The sequence below is a fragment of the Typopeltis vanoorti genome, chromosome 2 (genome assembly GCF_054136105.1).
Source record: "Typopeltis vanoorti isolate ZY-2024b chromosome 2, IOZ_Tvanoo_1.0, whole genome shotgun sequence".
Taxonomy (NCBI): Eukaryota; Metazoa; Arthropoda; class Arachnida; order Uropygi; family Thelyphonidae; genus Typopeltis; species Typopeltis vanoorti.
In genome coordinates, this window is record NC_143550.1 from 170,592,658 (window position 1) to 170,615,338 (window position 22,681).

Consider the following 22,681-nt stretch of genomic DNA (forward strand, 5'->3'; position numbering starts at 1 on the left):
CTTGCTTGCAAGACACATGCCAGTACAATCTGTGGATATTTTTATGAGTTCGACGTCTACGTGTTGAAGCTACTTAACAATAGTAATAAAAGGGATGTTTAGTTGTTATGCATGCTCGCAAACACTTTAACAGAAAACACTTTAGCAGAGAACTATGGAACTCGTGTGTGTGAAAGCTTAAAACATACATACACAGATATGTTGTTATTTTTAAATTCATTTCACGAAATGAGTAAGCTTGAAATAGCTTGTAAAAGACATTTTATATATTAAAAAAAATTAGATTTACTACTCTCCGTAGTTCAGTTAGTATCGATGACACCATTGCTTGGAAAGACGTACGGTCGAATCCGGTCTAAGAATCGTGATTAAGGGCTTTTCAAGTAAAGGTGAGTTAGCCGGTCTAGAGGGAAGGATTTTCGTACGGGATTTTTAAAAATTTCATGGAAACAGGCAAGTCACCCAAAAGAACAACAGGAATTTACAGACATAATGCATTGACCTTCATAACCTTAATTGTGTTGGTTATTTTTTTGGGTTATTTTTTCTAAGCAAGTTTAAGTTTCTCTATTAATCTGGTTACAGTTTAAGCAGTTTTTTCTGTAAAATTTTTGCTCTCAAAATTCTCTTTAAGACTTTAATCCAGTTCATGTGATGACTTGATGAACGATTTTCTTTTAATTCTGCGTCATTGGCAAAAGTGTTTTAAATGATAGTAATATTTTCAGCAATAACTGGATCATTTAATAATAATAACCAAAATATCCATCTGAAAAAAATAGTTCAAAGTGATGCGATAACAAATGATGCAAAAATGCCATAATGAAATACACTTTTATTATTATTATTATTATTATTATTATTATTATTATTATTACTCCAGTTATACAAAAACTGTTAAATAAAATCTTCGAAACGGGACACATGCCTGAAACACTGCAGACTGCATTAATCACACCCATACACAAACAGGGAAAAAGAAACATAATAAGTAATTACAGACCTATCGCCACGCTGCCTGTAATCAACCAAATTGTGTAATCGACCTAGAAATAGTCGGAAACACAACAACCTCAACCTGCATTGATCATATAAATATAAGGGCCCCTCCAAAGAGCCACACAGCAGCCGTTATAACATGCAAACTAGCAGACCATTATTTCACAGCATTGCAGTTACACACTGAACCAGAACCCATAAAAATCACTGAGACTACAAAACAGTATCATAGCATTGTAAACGAAGCAATAGTGAACGATGAAATCAGAAAAACAGACTGGATGCAGATAGCATCTCTAGACTCTGCTGAAGCTGTATATAATAATCTTAAACTTGCATTTAACAAAATATATAACAAAGCATTAACAAAAATAAAAATACGCCCCCAAACGAAACAAAATCCATGGATAACAGACAACATACTAACAGACATACAAAGAAAAGATACCCTATGGAAACAACTTAAGAAGTCGCCAAACAATATCGCTTTAAAAGCTGAATACAAAAGAAAACGGAATCTCCTAACAACCCAGATTAGAACGGCAAAAAGAAACTATTACAGCAACATATTAACAACCGCGCAAAATGACATAAAGGAAACCTGGCACCTGATTAATGAAATGCTGGACAATATACACAGAACCACTGCCTCAGAAACAATAAAACACAGCTTTGCCTGCGACCCCAAATCCCTCAAACAGTTGGCAAATAACTTTAATCAGCACTTCGTGAACTCTGTCCAAAAGCTACAAGAAACAACCTTTCCTCACACAAACGAACATTCTCCACTAGGTCCACGAGCAACCCAGTCGATGTGGTTCCCCACAGTAACAAAAGAAGAACTATCACTGGCAATTCAACAAATTAATCCTAACAAAGGACCAGGGATAGACCGAATCAGACCAAAAGACATCAAGAAATACTCAACCGACCTACTTCCAGTTATACAAAAATTGGTAAATAAAATCTTCGAAACGGGACACATACCTGAAACACTGAAGACTGCATTAATCACACCCATACACAAACAGGGAAAAAGAAACATAATAAGTAATTACAGACCTATCGCCACGCTGCCTGTAATCAACCAAATCATGGAGCGCATTGTACATCAGAAACTCTCCACATACGTTGAAAAATTTCAAATCATACCCAAAACACAATATGGCGTTCAAAAAAATAAAGGAACAGCAACACTCCTGGAAGATTTCACAGATCTAATAAACGCTGCATTGGATAAAAACAGAACAACATTAGTGGTCTTCATTGACCTAACAAAAGCATTTGACACACTAACACATAAAACCTTGTTAACGAAACTTACCCATATCGGAATTGGAGGTCGTCTACTCCAGTGGTTTGAAGCATACACGAAAAACAGAAAGCACATCACCCGTATAGGATCAGCACACAGCAAAGAGGTACATGTAACCTGTGGAGTACCGCAAGGAGCTGTCCTATCTCCCATTCTATTTAACATATACACACACGACATAAGCCAGCTCCCCCTAAAAAGTAAAATCTTCCAATACGCAGACGACACGGCCATAGTATCCATTCACAACAATGCAAATATCGCTTACAAAAATATGCAACACGACATCAATCAAATCACTAACTGGTTAACTGCAAACGGCATATATATAAACCCTGGAAAAACAAAGCTAATGGTATTCAAAAATCCCCAAACCCTGGCCATAGAAACTAAATATCTCACTATCAAACATTCATCCTCCTATACACAAAGTGCAGAACCTAAAATCACAACCATCATACAGGTGAAAACAACACGCTATCTTGGACTTCACTTCGATGCTGATCAAAGTTGGAATAGCCATACAAACTACCTACATACTACATATATTAGGATAATAGCAAGCAAACTATACAGATTAAAAGACATTGCCCCAACCCACATAAAAATACTAATCTATAAAGCATTATGTGAAAACATTTTAAGATATGCAATCACATCATACGCATTCTGCGCAGACTACAGACTTAACAGGCTACAATGGTTGCAAGATAAAATGGTAAAACTGATATTCTGGGAACTACCCACTCTTATGCAGGAAGCACGGACAAAACACAAAATATTTAAGGTGAAACATTTATGCCACTACACAGTCATTAAAACGCTACTACAGCCCAACATATAGAGTAACCAGAACAACATATCAAATAACAAGACCACAGTCAACAAACTACATAACATATAAGTACAACAATCTTCACGGCAAAGCCACCCGAAACTTCTACGTAACTGACATGATAAACAAACTGCCGTTCGACAACAGAAACCTAGGAACATACAGAGAGCTGAAACAGGCACTATATAAATATTATAGCGAGAATGAAAATTAGAGCAATTCCTGTCTCTCTCTTCCCCCACCACACATGCACACACACATACGAACCCGTGACAACCCCCTCTCTCAAAAACTATCACTACAAGAACACAAAGGAACAAACACACCATGTCTAAATCCAACCCTATTTGCACAAAAAAAAAAGAAGTTAAACTGTAATAGCGGTCGAAGTCTTTCAAGCACGTACCAACAAACAGTAAAATCAACACCTGGCTTGTGACCACTATAGGAACACAACCATGAAACCACCACCCTCTGTCATCTATTATCTTCCTCAGATAAGCTCTGCTAAGCTTCGAGGAAGAAAATCACTAACTTGCAAGAATCTGTTATACACACTTGTAATGCGTTATAAATATTATATATATATATATAATTACTACAGCAATTATGTATGCAATTAATCTGAGACATAAAAAAAAAAATTCTGTATAATCCTTATAGTAATTACTGTAAAAATTAACATTGCATGTAACTTATACTGAGACATAATAAATTGTTTTTTTTATTTTTTATTTATTTATTTATTTTTTAATAAAAAAAAATATTACTATTATACTCAAGATAACTATTGTATATATGTATGTGTAAATATTTTAGCAGTGAACAAAAATATTATTTATATAAAAAAAAAATTATTATAACTTAAGAATATTAATAACTCGCCAGTATTTGTTATTCACAATTGTAATGTATTATAAATATTATGTATATATATATACGTGAATATAAAACTATTGTTGAATCTATGTATGTAATTTATCACAGACAGTAATTTATCAGAGAGAGACTTGACACTTCCATGAAAAAAATAAATAAATAAAAAATAAGATGGCTCGACACATTTCAATGAGAGTCCCAAATCAGTATTCAAATTGAATTTAATATTGAAAAATATTAAATTAATTAATAATAATTTATTAAATAAAATATTTAATAAATTATTATTAAATTATACCAGTTAAGTGTATAATAGTTAATCGATCTTCCGGCATCGACACAAAAAAATCTCTTTTTTTTTTTAATATTAATAGAGAGTGCGGCACTCTCTGATATTATTATTCCTCTCGAGTCGGAGTATGAGTGATAATGGCGAGATTCTTATTTTCTATTATTATTATTATTATTATTATTATTTGTCACCTCCAGGGAGTCCAAAGACTCATCGAGGGAGGGCATACACTCTACAACTCTGTCTCCACCACTCACAAGTCCACCAACTGACCGAAACTACACCAACGCCATCTATCGCCGACCACCACCACCACCACTGGTATTTCCACGGACAATCACAAACATCCATGCCACGGCGGGATTCGAGCCCACAGTCTTTTGGCTGGGGAGCGATACGTTAACCACCCGACCAGCCAGGCTGGCCATTGCCAAAAGGTCATCATCATCAAATTCCTGCCATGTACCCTCAAGGGGTGTACAGGATATGACAGTACTACATGAAAAAATTACATCATTACTAACTTCCTATCTACAATTTTCCTCCAAATCAGTCTATTACTTGTCAAGACTCCAACATTATCAGATCTTATATTTCTATCGTCTAAAGCACTTTGTACCGTATCAATCCACCTATATCTTGGTCTTCCTCTGGGTCGTTTTCCTGCAAACCTGGCAGAGAACACTTGTTTTGCTAATCTTTCCTCTCCCATTCTATTTAAGTGACCATACCACCTGAGATTAGCTATGCTAATGCATTCCTGGATGCTGACAATGTCAAGTTCTTTCCTAATATCCCCGTTTTTAATATGATATCGCCATTGATGCCATCTGTTCACGCCTCTAATCTTTCTCAGGACTCTCATATCTGCGGTCTCTAGTCTTTGGTCAAGTGTTTTACTTCTGACCCAGCTCTCAGATCCATAAGTTAAAACTGGTTTGAACACTGTCTTGTATATAGCTAATTTAGTGTTCCGACTAATTTCTCTCTTATTCCATATGAATTTATTCAATTGACTTCCCACCATACCAGCTTTGCTGATTCTGTTGTCTATTTCTATATTTAATTTACCATCTTCGGTAAAAATTGTGCTTAAGTAGCTGAAATGTTTTACTTGTTCCACAGATTCTCCATTCACAACACAGTTGACATTTTCAATGATTCTGCCTATTTTCATTGTCTTTGTCTTTTTAATGCTGACCTTCATACCATATCTATTACAACAACTATTCAATTTAGTCAGAGAATCTTGCAGACTTGTAGCGGATTTATTTAGAAGTATAACATCATCCGCATAAAGCAAAGAGCTGACATTAACATCTCCAATTTTGATATCAGGTTTAATACCACTTTCCTTCATAATGTGATCCATATAGATAATGAATAACAGAGGGGATAATGTACATCCTTGTCTCACACCAGATTTAACATTAAACCATCTTCCAATACTTCAATTCTAACTGCTGACTTACAACTCAAATAAAGACTAAGTATTGCTTGATATAATGCCCCATTGACACCATATAACTGCAGCGTATTGAATAGCTCCTCTCTTGGTACCTTGCCATATGCCTTTTCCAAATCGACAAAACTTAAATACAGATCTTTGTTATATTCCCATGCTTTCTCGACTATTTGTCGTAAAGTGAAGATCTGATCCTGACAGCTTCTATTTGGCCTGAATCCAGCTTGTTCTTCACCAAGCTTTTCTTCCACAATTCTTCTCAACCGTTTCTCAAGTATACTTGCGTAGATCTTGCCAGGAACACTCAGTAGGGAAAAGTTTCCAAAAGGTGTCTCACCTTATTATTAAATTACTCTGGATTTAGAGAAAGATGTTGGAAGTTTTTTCTCACTCGGTTAGACTATAATAAATTTAGTTGAATCCTTTATCCAAGTGTAAGCAAACAAACTTGGCGCCTGAAGTATCTTCAGGACTGAGGCAATTCGTGGTAAAGGTGGATTAAGCTCTCATCGCCGTTTGTCTTAGTATCTCCCATAATGCAAAGTAAATCTCCATTCGAAGATATATAATACTATGCATTAAGGGAAGAGCCGCTACCCAGACCCGGTTTCGACCTTTATTGAGGTCTCGTCAGTGGGAGCCAGACCCAGAGGTGGTGGAGGTTATGCAAGATTAATAATAATAAAACATTTTATTTACATATTGATTCAGATAATTTGAAGCATTATATATTTATCTTATGAAGCATTAAATTCGCCATTTTGTTATCAAAAATCAGACCCCCCCCCTCCCCCTTAGGCCACGCGCTAGATTCAATGATTGCGATGGAGTCCTGACAAGATTGCTTATAACCGAGATGATAATAAGAAACACTTTTAGTTTCGACTAAATGATGAGCAGAGCACACTCCACACCCAGAGGTGGTGGAGGTTATTCAAGATTAATAATAATAAAACATTTTATTTACATATTGATGCAGATAATTTGAAGCATTATATATTTATCTTATGAAGCATTAAATTCGCCATTTTGTTATCAAAAATCAGAACCCCCTCTCCCCCTTAGGCCACGCGCTAGATTCAATGATTGCGATAGAGTCCTGACAAGATTGCTTATAACCGAGATGATAATAAGAAACACTTTTAGTTTCGACTAAATGATGAGCAGAGCACACTTCGGCCACTGAAAAAGACCGGAAACGGAACTACTCAGAGCCACTGGAAGCGATAACCATAGCTGATGAGAGATGAGTCTCACTATATTTATTTTTTCATTGGAAATGAGATCTTAGATTTAACAGCAGCGCTATGAATGCTACATGCTGTGCCTTATCCCAACTGTAAAAGAGGATAGAAGGGTATTAGTACGAGACTGTTTTTGTCGTAGAAAATGGGTCTACGGGTTGTTATTGATACTCCTCCTCTGAAGAAGAAGTATATCGAAGTATCTATACCTATTTTAAGAAGACACGTCTCGCTAACAATCATCAGGTTCCACTCTGGTTTGGTTTGATGCTAATAATCTCTGATGAAGTAACCACTTAGACAGCCGAACCAAACTCGACTAAACACTTGTAGATTGAACTGAAAACGGTGTGAGGAATCTCCGTGGAGGTCAATATCACTGACAGAATCCAGGAAAGTCTGTGTTAATAATGGAAGTGAAATTCCAATGTCAGAAACACTTAAACAGCCGATGTACTTGTGACTTAGAAAAGTTTACCAAAGATCAAAGTAAGCCTTCATATCTTTCGATATTTTTGGCAATGGAGTGTATATATATTATGTACTAGACGCGCCAATTAGAAAAAAAAAGCTCATTCATCGATTTCTCTTAGCCAAGACTTTCAAAAGAATCTCGCAATATCAGGAGTTTACCTTTCCCTATGCATTAATGGAGTCAAAAGGACTTCATTAACGAGAGAACTTTTTTACTGTTTCCTTTTGCGTAATAACATTCATAAATTTGTACTCCCTTGTCAATATTCTTAATGAGTCAGAAGACATGAAAAATTGATTCTTTCTGGTATTTAATAATGCAATTCATATAATCGCCATTAAAATGCGGGCGACCCTAAAGTCTCTTTAACAGTGTTGCCCAACTTTAATCTTATCTGTTAAGCTAAATGAGAAAACATTTTAATAGGGGAGCATATTTCCCTTTCAAAGAAGCTACAAACAGTTACGCAAAGCACGCAAGGCCTTTCCGAAATAAATTAACAGAAAAAACAAATAAGTTAAAAGTAATTCAAATAAGTGAATGCCAATGAGCCAAACAACATTCGTGCAACATTTTTGCAAAAATGATGATCCGATTTGAGCAATTAGATTGCAAAAGAAGTCGCTAATGATGTCTTATACTGGATTTTATTATTAATGGGCAATTGTTTTTCTTTGCAGATCTTTCTGTTGGGCTTATAAACGTGCTTTCTGACATCATATGGAGAACCACGGTGGATTTTTACGGTGGAAACATGGTTTGCAAAATGGTTAAATACTTCCAGGTGAGTGAGTGTTCAGTCCCTAATGGGCTTTGCGCTGTTATTCTACTTCATGCCGTTAAAAATCTATTGACGCGAGTGACTTCTAAAAAACTTTTTAAAATTTTTTTTAAAATTTATAATTCAGTTATAGTACCAATAATATATATATCAAGTCGCCAAAGCACCGTTCAAAACGCTGACCGATGCCTGTATTTCAATATAAACATAAACCGATAATTTTAAAACTCTTTGCACAGCAGCGCCCTCTTCTTTTTTGTTCGTTAAGTATTTTATAAATAATTACGTTATTAAGTATTTATTCCTATAAATTAGTAAATTCATACACTTTGAATTAAGGTTCTATAAAATATATGAATAAGAGAAACGCCTAAAATTTAATAAAAATATTCAAGTATTTTGATGAATATAATAAATGCAAGAGGAATTAGATTTTTCATGTATATCAATTACAAGTATGCTAATGATACTCTGGTTTAGCTCGTTTATTACGGTAAAGTTTCTGTATTTTGAGGTGTACTAAAGTTTCACATCACACACGTAATTTTCACGTTGCACTGAACTCCAGTTTCACTGAAATTGTTATTTGGATATCGCATTGCGTCTTCTTGTATATACGCTCCTCAATTTGCAAGTTAATGGCTTATACTGTTATCAGCATGTTGCACCCACCTGTTAGGCATGCTGACTGACTGATTTTCCCTTTCAGTCGTTTCCGACCACAGGTGACTTTGTAGGCTTGTCGACAAAGTATTCCTGGTGAGATTTTTAAAGGGTAGTTCACTGTTGCTTTCTCCAACCCTCCCTTATCCGGGAGGGTTGGAAAAATACCATGATATGACTGGGCCGTCTTCATGACTGTAATGTGTGTTCATGTGTGTGTTCACGGGGGCGGTTTGCCTGTCCTGCGGAACGAAAAACCCGAGTTTCCGGGTGAAAAAAGCCTACACGAGACCGGCTAACTCACCTTTAGTCGAAAGAGACCAGATAAAGTCTCCTCACGTCACTGACGAGAATCGAACCCAGGAATCTTTCCGACCAAAGGGTTTCGTCTATACAGACTGAGCTATGGAGGCTCTTAGAGAGAAGAGGAGATAAATCTAAATTTATCTCCTGTTCTCTTTTTTTACACTCAAAGGCTGCCCTCATTCAAATGTTTTCTGCTACTATTCCTACGGTCTCATCTTTCAGATTCATCTTCTGTCTTCCTCTAGATCTCTTGTTCTCTCCGTCCTACAAACTATAGTACGAACTGTTCATCTCTGATCTTTCATCCTAACTATATGGCTAGCTAAATTCGTCGTTATTTGGTTTAAATTAACATCAACAATTTTTGCGATTTGTCTAATGTCTGACGAATTGTCACAAACTGCTTCGCTGACCATTGGAACGCCTGAGTTTTAGTTTTTTTTTTTTTTTTTTCTCAAGGAAAAAAGACCCCACTAGTGCTGAATAACAGCTTAAAACATTTACTGTTATAATGAAGGGGATACAAATCCTTTGATGTTTATCTGCCAGTAAGCGAAACTCTAAGAACTAGGAATAAGATCTATGAATTTCATACCGAAAAACTATCGGCAAATCCAAGTATAAGTAACCACTTGGTAGTACAACACCAAGGCAACTCGTATCAAAGGTGGAGCAAGCTCCCTCACTATCCTTGATATTTTCTCATAATGTAAAAACACAGCCCCTAGGGGATGTAATACTGTAATTACATTATGAGGAGAGGTCACTATTCAGACCGGTTTCCTACTCACTGAGGAGACCTCAAAAAAGGTTGAAACCGGTGACCTCTCCTCATAATGTAATTACAATATTACATCCCCTAGGGGCTGTGTTTTTACATTATGAGAAAATATCAAGGATAGTGAGGGAACTTGCTCCACCTTTGATACGAGTTGCCTTGGTTACTTACACTTGGATTTGCCGATAGTTTTTCGGTACGAAACTCATAGATCTTAGTCCTAGTTCTTAGAGTTTCGCTTACTGGCAGATAAACATCAAAGAATTTGTATCCCCCTGATTATTATTAAGATTGCCAGAAAAATAGCCTTTTGGCTTTTATTCTACATTTACTGTTATATTAAATGCAGATTTTGAAATTCTGTGTTAGATTCTTTTCTTAATATTAAAACGGAATTCATCTCTTTTATTGGGAAGAAACGTTTGAGAATGAAGCTGCATTTGTTTTGAGTATTTGCTTGTGCATTTAAAATTCCATGATCTTCCAAATAGCTTGGGCAGTAGTCAAGAGTAGTATCCCCACTTATCACTAGAAGTTGTTTGTCATTTTATAAAAATAATCCTAGATCCCGTGCTAGAAAAAGAGTCCGAACAAGAACATATGTTTTTTTTTTTCTACGGCAAAAATTTAAGACATTTTGCAAAGAAATCGTCTTAATCGATTGCATCTGAGGATTAATGCGACGCTACTATTCCTATAAATCTATTCGCAGAATAATGAGGACACCCTTCGTTATATTTGATAATAGATTTCCACGATCATCGCGATGTACAGACGACGAATCTTAATGTGGTCTGGCCATCTTTAATTAACACTCACTCTGTCACGATGCGATGGCTCCCTCTGACAAGCAAATGAGCTGCTTCCGGGTATTCCCTGTGTGAAAAGATTTCCATCTGGCGTCATGAACTGCTGATGATAGAAAGATACGAATTTACTTTCTTTCCGCTGAGATCATCAGAGCTATCATTATTACTGTAATGGCGTTTTAATCGCTCGTTCAAAAATGCGATTAAGGATATGGAGGTGCGAAAAACTCACCGCTAATCTAAAGTACGATCATAAATTCTTACGATCATAGTTATTATTATTATCAAAACGATTGCGACGATTTTTCAAAAAGTTCATTAGTGCTTTTTTATTTTTATTTTCCCTTTTTTTTTCAAATCTCAAGAAGCAGTTCCTTCGGGTCTAGAATATTCTTATTTCTTATTGATAATGAAACAATGTTACTATATTTCTAATTAAAATCCATAAATTATTTCTTTTCCAGGTTTTAGTGACATATTCCTCAACCTATGTGTTGGTATCATTGAGTATTGATAGATACGATGCCATCACTCATCCTATGAACTTTTCAAGCAGTTGTAAGTACTTTCATAATATTGCTGTTTCCCATTTTTATTTCTTCAAAATAAATATATATTACTTAATCTAACTATTTGACGGTAGATGGCAGCATGGTATTTCGTGATATTTATTCCATATCCAGGATGTGTAGTTATTGAAAATGTGACGCGAATATATATTTTTTTTCGTATCAGAAAAACGCTTTCAAGTGTTGTGTCGGAACTTAGGATTTTACTAAGTGGAAATAACTTCTTACTTTAAACTCTTATATAAAATGCAAAGAAATGTTCGATATTAAGATAGAAACATGAAACATTTCTGAGCTTTCAAACCATTAAATGATCGTTTCATTAATCTTTAGGGATTAGAGCAAGGATACTGATTATCTCCGCTTGGGGATTAAGTGCTCTGTTTTCTGTGCCGGCCATCTTTGTGAGTGAAGACCGAGTGATAGAAGGCAGACCGCAGTGCTGGATCGAAATGCACCCTTGGCAGTGGCAGATCTACATGACCCTTATAGCAGTCTCTTTGTTCATCTTGCCAGCTTTTATCATCTCTGCGTGTTACAGCATCATAGTTTACACCATTTGGACAAAAAGCAAGCTGATGGCTTATCCCAAACTAATCAAGTCTTCGGACGTAAACAAAAGTAGGTGTATTTAATTTATAAATGAAGTGAAATGATTAAAATGAAATAAATTATAAATGGAGCTTAGTGGATATTAATATAAATTTAAAACGAAGGCAAAATATTGGAATAGTCTCATTAAGAATAAAAGCACAATGAATCATATAAATTTAACGAATTATATGAACAATGATTTTGGATTGAAAAGAGCTTGAATTGAATCCGTTCCAGGATGTTAAAACAACGTAAAGGTCTTTTTCAACTTACAGTAACTTAAAACATAAAATACTGAACTCATGACCTCAGTGCTTCAGCCGTAATTTTAGGTTTGGTCTCTTTCTAACAAAATTCTTGTTACAAAGTGGTTGAATGAAGTTGGATTATTGGGATAGCTTTATATTTTTTCAAGACTCACATAGGAGAATCACTAGTACACTCTCCTAATGAAAGAGAAGCCAACTGTAAGAATAAACATCAACAACAACAAAATAAATTACAGCAGTAGTTATAGATTTCTTAAACAAATCCAAATCCTAATTTACATTTTTTTAAATTTAATTTAATTTAGTAGAATTAATATGACATAATTTTAATTAGGTATAGTAACTGAATTATTAATAGGCCTGTGTAGCTCAGTCGAAGTGGTGCTTGCGTCCTCTGCGCTTGGCAACTCGATGTTAGACATAGGTTCAAGTCTAGTCGCCGACTAGAGGAACTTTTTGTAAGCCTATTTTCGACCGGTTCCCGAGTTAGTCGATCTCTGGCACGGGCAAGCGGCTTTTTCGTCCCGTAAACTCAAGAAAATCGACCCTAGTACCCACATTACTTCAGACAATAACATATCATGTTAGGGTTAGGTACCAAGAGATGGCAGCACTTGTTTTCTGGTCTCTTCATCAGTAGCCACCTATAATTAGTGATAGACATGGGTCAGATTTCTCTGATTGGCCACCGGCGGAGATTCAACTGCCCACTCACTCTCCAAAAGCTAGATAATGTATAAAGGCCTCGCCTACTCCCTATTAGGGAATAAGAGGCGTTAGCTGATTTATTATTTTTTATTATTTATTACTGAATTATTAATGATTACTCTATTTACTTTAGTAAAATATTTTTCGTTCTGTATAAGTATGTAACACCCTCAAAGACATTTTTCTATGTGATTTCGATTTGATGCTAACACTGATACTAATAGTTGGATATCTAAGAAAAACAGTAACCATTGAATCAACCAGTTTCGTTATTATACGCCATATTGGTTAATATGGCGTATAATTTGTGTAATCAATTCCTTGATAAATGTTTTAAACTTCCCCTGCTTCAATTAAAACTAAAACATTGAAAATAAAATGCTGACAAATAAGGTTTATGTAGATTTATGGTGATTTCTATAATCCTGGATCTTTAGAAGAAAGACTATTACTGATTAAAAAATTTTTCTTTGTTTTTTCTTTTCTTTTTCTTTTAACTTACTTAAATGTGTATTCTTAGACGTTAGGCCTTGTTTCCCGAGATTTAATGTACTGATCCTTCATTGAATTCTTTGACCGCTGATTATAATGCAGCATTATAACTTGGGCACCCTATTTTCGGTAAATAAAAAAATAAAAAAATGAAAGAATTCTGCGCATGTGCTTCAAACATGTCGTTTTCTCTGCTTAAGAATATGAATCAGAGCAAATGTTCCTTAGAATAAATTCTATTGTCATGTACAAAGTTCTACCAAATAACTTTTATGAATAGTTTTATTGATGTTTCTACTGAAATTAAATATTTCAATAAGAATTTTACGGTCGATCATCTGGTTTAATTTTCAGAGCAGAATCGAGAGTGCGGCGAGGGAACGTACACTTGACTAGGACAAAACTCGTAAGGAAAATAAAATAAAAATGCAGATCTTTTTTCCGTTTACTATAATTTATGGAAATCATAATTTAGAGTGAAAATAAATATACTGTATCCACACATTTTGAATTTTTATCAGATTATGCACGTACTGATATGGATTCAGCTGAGATCAAAACTAGAGGCAGATTTAATCTCGAAATACAACAACAATTTTAATCAGACGGAAATGTTTGAAGAAAATAAATATTTAAGCTGGGCTGCGACAATTTTTCCAAACGTTCTTGCACGTAATACGTACTTGTAATATAGTTTAAACATTGACGTCATTTTTGCTGCTGTTTCGTTTAGTTTACTTGTTAGCTACTGTTAACCATAAGCCTGACAAGGATTAATAAACTCAAATGAATAAAAACGCGGACATCAACAATGCACCACGGAAGATTATCGGATGTATTAAAATAACTTTCACAGCTTATCCAAGTAACTAAAAGTATACAGAATTTTATTCAGAACCTTTAATATATTTCATCCAATGTGGACATCGTTGAGGTTTTTTAAATTATAGATTATCCCAATTCACCTTCAATTTAAAAACTCTGATACAGGTTCTTCACTTCTTAGATATCATTCGAACCAAGGCCTTTTACCATTCAGCAATGTCAATACCAGATGAACTGTGGAAGCTACCGCGATCAATGCAATATTTCAAATATAGTAATCTGCTTATTGTGTGTTTTCATAGAATTTTGATTAGTTGCTGGGTTACATGCTTGTGTTAATAACAAATCTTTACAGGTCCAAACAAATCCAAAACTGAAGGAGAGAGAGATCTAGACAGAAAGAGATCGAGTTCCAGAGGAATCATCCCAAAAGCCAAGATTAAAACTGTGAAAATGACTTTTGTAATTGTATTTGGTAAGATAAAATATTGTATTCTTTATTTATTTTTTAAAATTTTATTTTTTATTTTGATATATTAGGTATATAATTCGAAATATATGATTAAGTACATACACCTACAATTTAAATTAATATCAGTATTGAAAATAAACGTTAATTAAAATATATTAAATTATGGTGAGGAGGAATCAATCGACCGTGAGATGCGGTGATTGATTCATTCAATCCAATACCCTTGGAGGGTAATGGATGGCAATGCTGTAGCTAATGAAGTTCTAACTGAGGCTCGGCTATTGCTGTTACCCTCCTGCCATGATCAGAGCTTTAATAGCTCAATAACACCTTATCCCTACACTGTCCTCTACAGATAACGGGGAAGATGAAAAGCATTCTTGCTTCGCCCCTTTAAGCCAGTCCTTATAAGGATTATTAAATTATTATTCTTGACTGAATCGACCGTAAGATGTGGTGATTAAGATTAATACCCTAGGGGGGTAATGGATGGCAATGCTGTATCCAATGAAGTTTAACTGAGGCTCGGCTGTTGCTGTTACCCTCCTGCCATGATCAGAGCTTTAATATCTCAAAATAACACCTTATCCCTACACTCTCCTCTTAAAGAGGCGAAGCAAGAAAAGCATTCTTGCTTCGCCCCTTTAAGCCAGTCCTTATAAGGACTATAATATTAAATTATGATTTCTGAGTGCTTGCTGTCGTTGTGATCGGACGTATTTCTTTAGACTCTGCCTAGTTGAGTTTTATATAAGGTTTTTCGGGAAGCCCGCATTGCACTGGAACTAACACAGTTCGAGACCTACTATCTCCCCCTCTGTATGAAATATGCAGAGCTCTGATGGCCGGCAGGCCCCACCCCAATGAGGACAGTGGTGGAGGAATGGTATTTTAGGGAGGTAGGTCTCTGCTCTGTGTCAAAGTAAGTTCCCGAAACTCCTTTTTCCTTGTTTTTAGGATAGTCACCTATAATAAACTAATTTTTTGCTGATGGACGCTTACTCTAAACTGTCTAGGGGATTAGCTAGTGGACACTCAAAGTCTACAGGATCACTCGCAAACTACTTGGGAAACCCGAACAACCGCTATTTTCTCTTTGGCCAAATTATGGACTCTCCATATGATGAGCTCAACTTCAAGCAGCTATTGGCACATCTTCAAACATGTAGGAGGCCTGTTGCAAAGGAAATGGCCAAGAAAGGTAGGAATCCACCAAATAGAAGAGGTTGAATCAGACGACTACCAATCCGCTGACCCTCTTCCTAACACCTCACAAGATTCCAGCAAAGAAAATACATCAGCTGATATTCACACACTAGAGGATAATGACGACTTTCAAGTAGTCAGTAGGAAGAAGCGAAAGAATGAGTCTCTAGCTGCAGAACCTGAAATACTGCCTCAGACCTCAGAGTGAGCAGCACCAATGGACACTACGGCATAAACTGAAAGAGTAGCAGAGACGGATACTGTAACACAGCCTAAAGAGAGAATTAAGGAGTCGGGATTCAGCCTGAAGGTGCATCGGACTAATGTCTGCTCACGAGACATTTAGATGAATTGAAAGTCCCATATCTCACTTTTCAGCTTAAAAGCGAAAAAACCCTCAAGATGGTCATCAGAGGTTTAGTAGAAACCATACCATCTGATCTCAAATCGCAAGGATTAGCACCAATAAAAATATCACGAATGTACAGAGAGGATAAGCAGCCCATGCCTCTGGTCTTAGTGGAGATCAGTAAAGACGAACGAGAGATTTATGACCTTAAGACTGTCTGTAACTTGGGTATCAGGACTGAACCCTTCAGAAGGAAGACATCAGCCGGATAATGCCACCTCTGTCAAAAGTATGGTTATGCGCAGAAGCTTTGTAGGGCAGAATACAAATGTGTGAAGTGCAGAAATAATCATCCCTCGCATACATGTGCCAAGTCAAGAACCACTCCTGCTAAGTGTGCCAACTGTGGCGGCCCATCTCCACCCATCTAACCTGACAAGGACTAAGGAGGCAGTAGCCCCATCCACTCAGAAGCGAGTCACACAACCAGAATCAGAAATTAAAGTGCGGGCTATTACACCTGATAAATTGTATGCCTCTGTAGTTTCCTCACGCAACAAATCGGCAGAAACCAAGCAGAAACTTGGTACGGCAGAAACCATACCAAGCACCCAAAACTCTGCTGCGATGCGTGCTGCCACTTTGGGAGAAATTCTCTCAGCTTTTAGCAAATCAAATCCAAACCAGGCTGATACAACAGATTTCTTAAAAATACCCAAGTCATATTCTCGTTGATTAATGGATAATCCGGCCATCACAATAAATTCTATGCAGGTCGCATTCTGGAATGCTAATGGACTCAGCAACAACATTCTAGAACTCCAAGAATTTGCTGCTCACTACAAAATTTATATCCTGTTAGTTACCGAGACCCATCTGTGGCCCTGTGATAATCCCAAGCTGAGAAATTACTCTTTAATTAGAAATGATAGACCTAATGCCAGAGGTGGAGGTACTGCAATCTTTATGAAGAAAAACATCCGTTACAATGAAATAAAAAAGATTCCTATAACTGACCTGAAAAAACTGGCATAGAAATTTACACCATTAATGCAGGCATCTTAAAAATATATTCCGTTTATAACCCTCCAGGCAGAATACTGCTATCCTCTGATCTTTCTCAGCTGCTTGACACTATGGAAGCAACAATAGTAGGAGATCTAAACTCAAAGTATCCCTTACGGAATAGCAGATGTGCCAATTACAACGGAAAAATCCTTCACAATTTTGCTAAGCTGAGAAATACTATCATCGCAGGTCCGATTGAACCAACACACTATGGAACACACAGAAGGCCCGATGTATTAGATATAGTCATATTCAAAAATACATCTCATCAATTCCAGCTGAAAGTAGTTAACGACCTTCAGTTCGGACCACACCCTACTTTTAAAACTGGGAGAGGATCCGGAACTTATTCCCAGTCAGTCATTTACTAATTTCACAAAATTAAAGGCTACAATCAACACTACCATGGATTCAGTGCCGAAGATCTCCTCCCGTGAAGAAATTGACGCGGCGGTCAACAACCTGGAAAGCAAAATTCAAACTGGCTTAACCGCAGCCTCTTCTATTTCCACTCCAACTCAAATAAACCTACTTCCAGAAGAAATCCTTGCTCTAATCAGAAACAAAAATAAAATCAGACGTCGCTTTCATAACACGCTACCTCCTTAAGACCGCCAAGAGCTGAACAGAGCATCAAACCTACTTCGCTATGCACTTAAAAGATCACAGAAATCAACAATGGAAAAGAAAACTTTGTTCCCTGAAAACTGAAGCTAACTCTTTATGGAAATTGGAAAATCTCTGTACAGACCGTTCCAATATCCAGTCCATTCACGGAGAAAGATGTATAGTTTATAGGGACGATGAAAAGGCAGAAACCCTCGCTGAAGCTCTTCAACTTCAGTGCAGTCTTAATTATGCGCATGCGGATTTGGTCTTCATAGAGAAAATTCATTATCAAATCCGTACTGCGCTCCGGCAGCCTGGCAGCCGTGAAAATATCTGTCCCACCTTGCCTAAAGAGGTCTACTCAATCATTAGGAAGCTTAACAACAAAAAAGCTCCTGGCCCAGATAAAATTAACAAAAAAACAATCAAGGCCCTTCCGCACAAAGTTATCATGCATTTGATAGCAATTATAAATTCAATACTCAGAGTAAATTATTTCCAATCCGATGGAAACAGGCAGACATAATCCTCATCCATAAGCCGGGAAAAGTGCCTCAGTTACCGTAAAGTTACAGACCCATCAGTCTCCTTTCATGCTTGGGAAAAATTGAAGAAAACATCATCCTCAATCGACTTCAAGATGTGGTGAACAAAAACAACATAGTACCGAAAGAACAGTTTGGGTTTCGAACCGGGAACAGTACTACATAACAAGTTCACAGACTGGTAGAATTCATCACTACTGGATTCAATTAGCGACAACATACATGAGCTGTTTTTCTGGATGTAGCTAAAGCCTTTGATAAGGTTTGGCACAAAGGCCTCACTATAGATTATTTATGGCCAACGTTCCGCTCTACCCTTTCTAAAGAAACGGAAATTTCAGGTCAAGTTGAGAGGACTCAAATCCTCATTGAAAATAATTACTGCAGGTGTTCCTCAAGGCTCGCTACTCTCTCCGCTGCTTTTTAACATCTTCGTTGCTGACGTCCCTAACACGACATCAACCACCACAGCTTGCTATTCGGTCTGAGAGAACTGTAGATCTCTCAGGCCGAACTTAGCTACGCAGCGCTTACAAACCGCAGCAACAAACCTAGAAAAATGGCTCAGGAAATGGAGAATAGCTGTGAATGCCGACAAAAGTACTGCCATTCTCTTCACAAGACGTAAGGTATCCCACTACGCAAAAGTCAATCTTTTCAACACAGCTATTCCATGGAAATCCAGCACCAAATATTTAGGTACTCAACTAGATAAATACTCAACTTTAACTCTCACATCGATTACGCCTGCAGCAAGGCATACTTCGCAATTATGCAACTTTACTCTCTTCTCAACCGAAGAAGCCGTGTCAACACTGAAAACAAACTACGAATGTATAAAGCAATCATTAGACCCACATTGACCTATGGATCACCGACTTGGGGTCACACCTCCCCTGGCAACATCAAAAAGCTACAGGTCATCCAGAATAAATGTCTCCGTATGATATACAATGTTCCGTGGTTTGTCAGGAATACTCTCCTCCACCGAGACGCTGACATTCCTGATATTCACATCTTTCTCCGTCTAAGCCACTTAAAGTGAAATTAAAGTATTTTGAGTGTTATCTTATACAGTACATACGATTCGGTGTTATATTTTATGCATATGATGTACTATTCCTAAATATATCCAGCACATGAGTTGCTTTATATCTTAGTCAATTAATACTGAACTATAATGTTTTCTGGACTCAATAATTAAATCGACTAGCTTATGTAACAAACTTCTTAAGAAAAATCATAACAAGAAGTCAAAATCTGTGCTCTTGGCAGAACATGGAAACTTTTAATTGCATTCTCGGTGGAGAATCTCTGAACAAGAAGTAAAACATTTCAGCTATTTAGACACAATTTAATGAAAATCACAAATTAATTTGGAAATATATGACATAATAAGAAACTCTGGTATGGGAAAGCACACGTTGTGACAATTCTGAGAAAAAATAGGGAAATGAACAAACGTTAATAAATGGAAGAATCATATTAAAAGCAAGAGTATGTAAAAATAAACGAAAAATGTGAATAAAAGAATGACAATTTATTGAATTGCATTTCGATTAATGGTTAGCCAAGTAACAATTAATCGAAAGAAACGCATAACAGAAAAATTAGTTCAAAGTTCAAAGATCACCAATCGTCGAAAAAATTATAATTCATCCAAAAGAGTAATAATAATCAAACCATTAGAAATCAAGAAAACTACAATTCATTGAAAGATGAAACTGAATTCATCCATTGACCAATTCACTGAAAATTGAATTACCCGTTAATCTCATGAAATAAGGATCGATGGGAAAACTAAAGCGAGAAGTGACAAAATCTGTTTATATCTAAGTTTTAAAAGAAGTATATCGTGAGTACACATATCGATACAAAATTAATAACGGTTATATTATTAACTGTTTATATCTAGTAAAGAGCAGTGTTTATGTATAAAGATGTTACTTAATTTGTCCATGCAACTAAAGTCATATAAAATAATGTCATTGTCATAATTATTTTCTAATTTATTTGCTAAAATGATGATCAAATAACCTGTGCAATTTGTTTTAAAAAATACGACGTCTCTGAAAATATCCCATGAAAAATGAGATAATTGCATGCTATGCTTCTGTATTTATGTTGGAAGGTTAGTCAGGTATCCGCTCTTCAGCCAACAGGCTGGCAAAAGAGCGAATTTTCGACAATTTATCGAAAATCCAATTCGACATTGGATTTTCGATAAATTATTTTTCGTTAATATATTGTTTGATACGTTTTTATTTGATAAACTGCCTTTCGCAGTACTAATCATGGAACCAAAAACGAACATATGAAAATGGAACAAACCATTATTAGCATTCAGGAATGATAACTTGTTTGTGCAGAGCTAATATCAAGTGGGATGATCACTTAAACAGAATACGAAAGGAAAGATTAGAAAAACAATTACTGTATTTGGTGCCTGGATGGACAGCAAAGCAGCCCAGAGGGAGAGGGTTAACTACCTTACAATGACATGATAAAGGCATATTTGAATTGTCAGACTATTGAGTGCTTTATTGAGTATTTTAATAAGTGCTTTAGAAGAAGAAATATAAGATCTGACAATATTGGAGTTCTGCACAATAACAGTCTAATATGGGAGAAGATTAGTTAATGTTAATAGGAAGTTAGTAATAATGTACACTGCATCAATACTGGAATAGTAGATTATATTTTCCTTGGGAACAAAACAGGAAGTTGATAACGATGATGATGTTCTATTCTTTTGCCTTCAGAGAGAAAGAGAACGCTCATTCCCCTTTCTATTTCTCTCTCACTCTCTCTCTCGTTCGAATGTGGCACCCTGTCAGTGCTCCATAGCAAAGAAATCGATCTGATAGTAGATAAACAAATCAATTTTATCCGAAAAAAAAAGACACACACGAAGAAATTGTATGTTCAACAACCATTTAGTAATAAATACAACTAACCCTTGACACCAGCAAAATAATTCATAAGTGAGGAACATTTCTCTTAATTCATATAAAACAATATACGCTTACTTGAACTTATTAATAAACTCAATAAGCTACTATACGGGGGCGAATTCTCTATGCTTGCTATGCTTCATTAATTGAGAAAGAAGCAATATTTATTTGTTAATAAATGCATGCATTTATAAGCATTCCATTTAGGCTTTTATTTTTGCAGACAGAAGACGTCTTAAGCTTGCGGGTCAATAATTGAGCTTTGCGTTGTGTATCGAAGACTGATACTTGCTCGTCTAATCAAAGCTACCTTGGCTTGCTCGGTTGTAGGAGCTTCCAGGTCCTCGCTGCAGCACTGTGATTTCATGCGCGCACATAGCCATTTCACTTCGTCTCACTCTGTTGCTTAAACACAGGCCATACGCAGTCAACGTAGCTCTAGCCAGTGAGCTTCAGCAAGCCTTTACATGTGTGTCTGTTGCTTGGGGAAATCAACTTACAACCAACTTTTTATGACGATGTTATTGACCAGTTCGTAAAGAAGAACCGTAGGGTAGAATTTGTATTCAAGTAGCTAAATTGAAAAAGATAGAATATCATTTGTAAAACAAATGTTGTATTTATATGATTAAATGTACATAAATTTCTAAACATATAGTTTTAAATGGTCAGTAATTCATTATTCCGCTAATCAGACTTCAATCACACCTCTCACTCCCTGAATGAACAAAAGCAAACGTGAATTTCAAGACCAGCATTCGCCCCTGCTACAATAACAGTGCCAACTCAGAAATTAGTTGCAGTTCGGTATTGTTAATTATAAATGCATATATTAGGAATGTTTTAATAGTTATTTTTATGTTCTTCTAGTATTCATTGTTTGTTGGAGTCCATACTTCATCTACGACCTCCTGCAAGTGTATGGATACATCCCTCTGAACCAGAGGACAATAGCCATCTCCTCTTTCATCCAGAGTCTCGCCCCACTGAACAGCGCAGCTAATCCCATCATCTACTGCCTCTTTTCGACTCGCATTTGCAGAAACCTAAGGTTAGTATTTGCTTTGAATATACTAAGGTTTGAGTAGATTAAACTGCTCAGTCTGAAAGCACCTCATTTTGTTTACCAAATTCATTCTTAGCAACTACATAATTATGCCTTGCCTACTGATATATTGAA

At 36.2% G+C, this 22,681-nt stretch overlaps 1 protein-coding gene across 1 annotated transcript in view; it reads left to right on the top strand.

Moving 5' to 3' along the window:
• LOC150109661 (cardioacceleratory peptide receptor-like) overlaps window positions 1–22,681 on the top strand; it is an 84,150-nt gene that overhangs the window by 48,568 nt on the left and 12,901 nt on the right. The window contains exons 3-8 of the mRNA XM_090402878.1: window positions 8,185–8,288; window positions 11,306–11,399; window positions 11,744–11,984; window positions 12,825–12,856; window positions 14,654–14,773; window positions 22,372–22,552. Of these exons, the coding sequence (XP_090259004.1) occupies window positions 8,185–8,288; window positions 11,306–11,399; window positions 11,744–11,984; window positions 12,825–12,856; window positions 14,654–14,773; window positions 22,372–22,552 (772 nt within the window). The remainder of the gene's footprint in view (window positions 1–8,184; window positions 8,289–11,305; window positions 11,400–11,743; window positions 11,985–12,824; window positions 12,857–14,653; window positions 14,774–22,371; window positions 22,553–22,681) is intronic.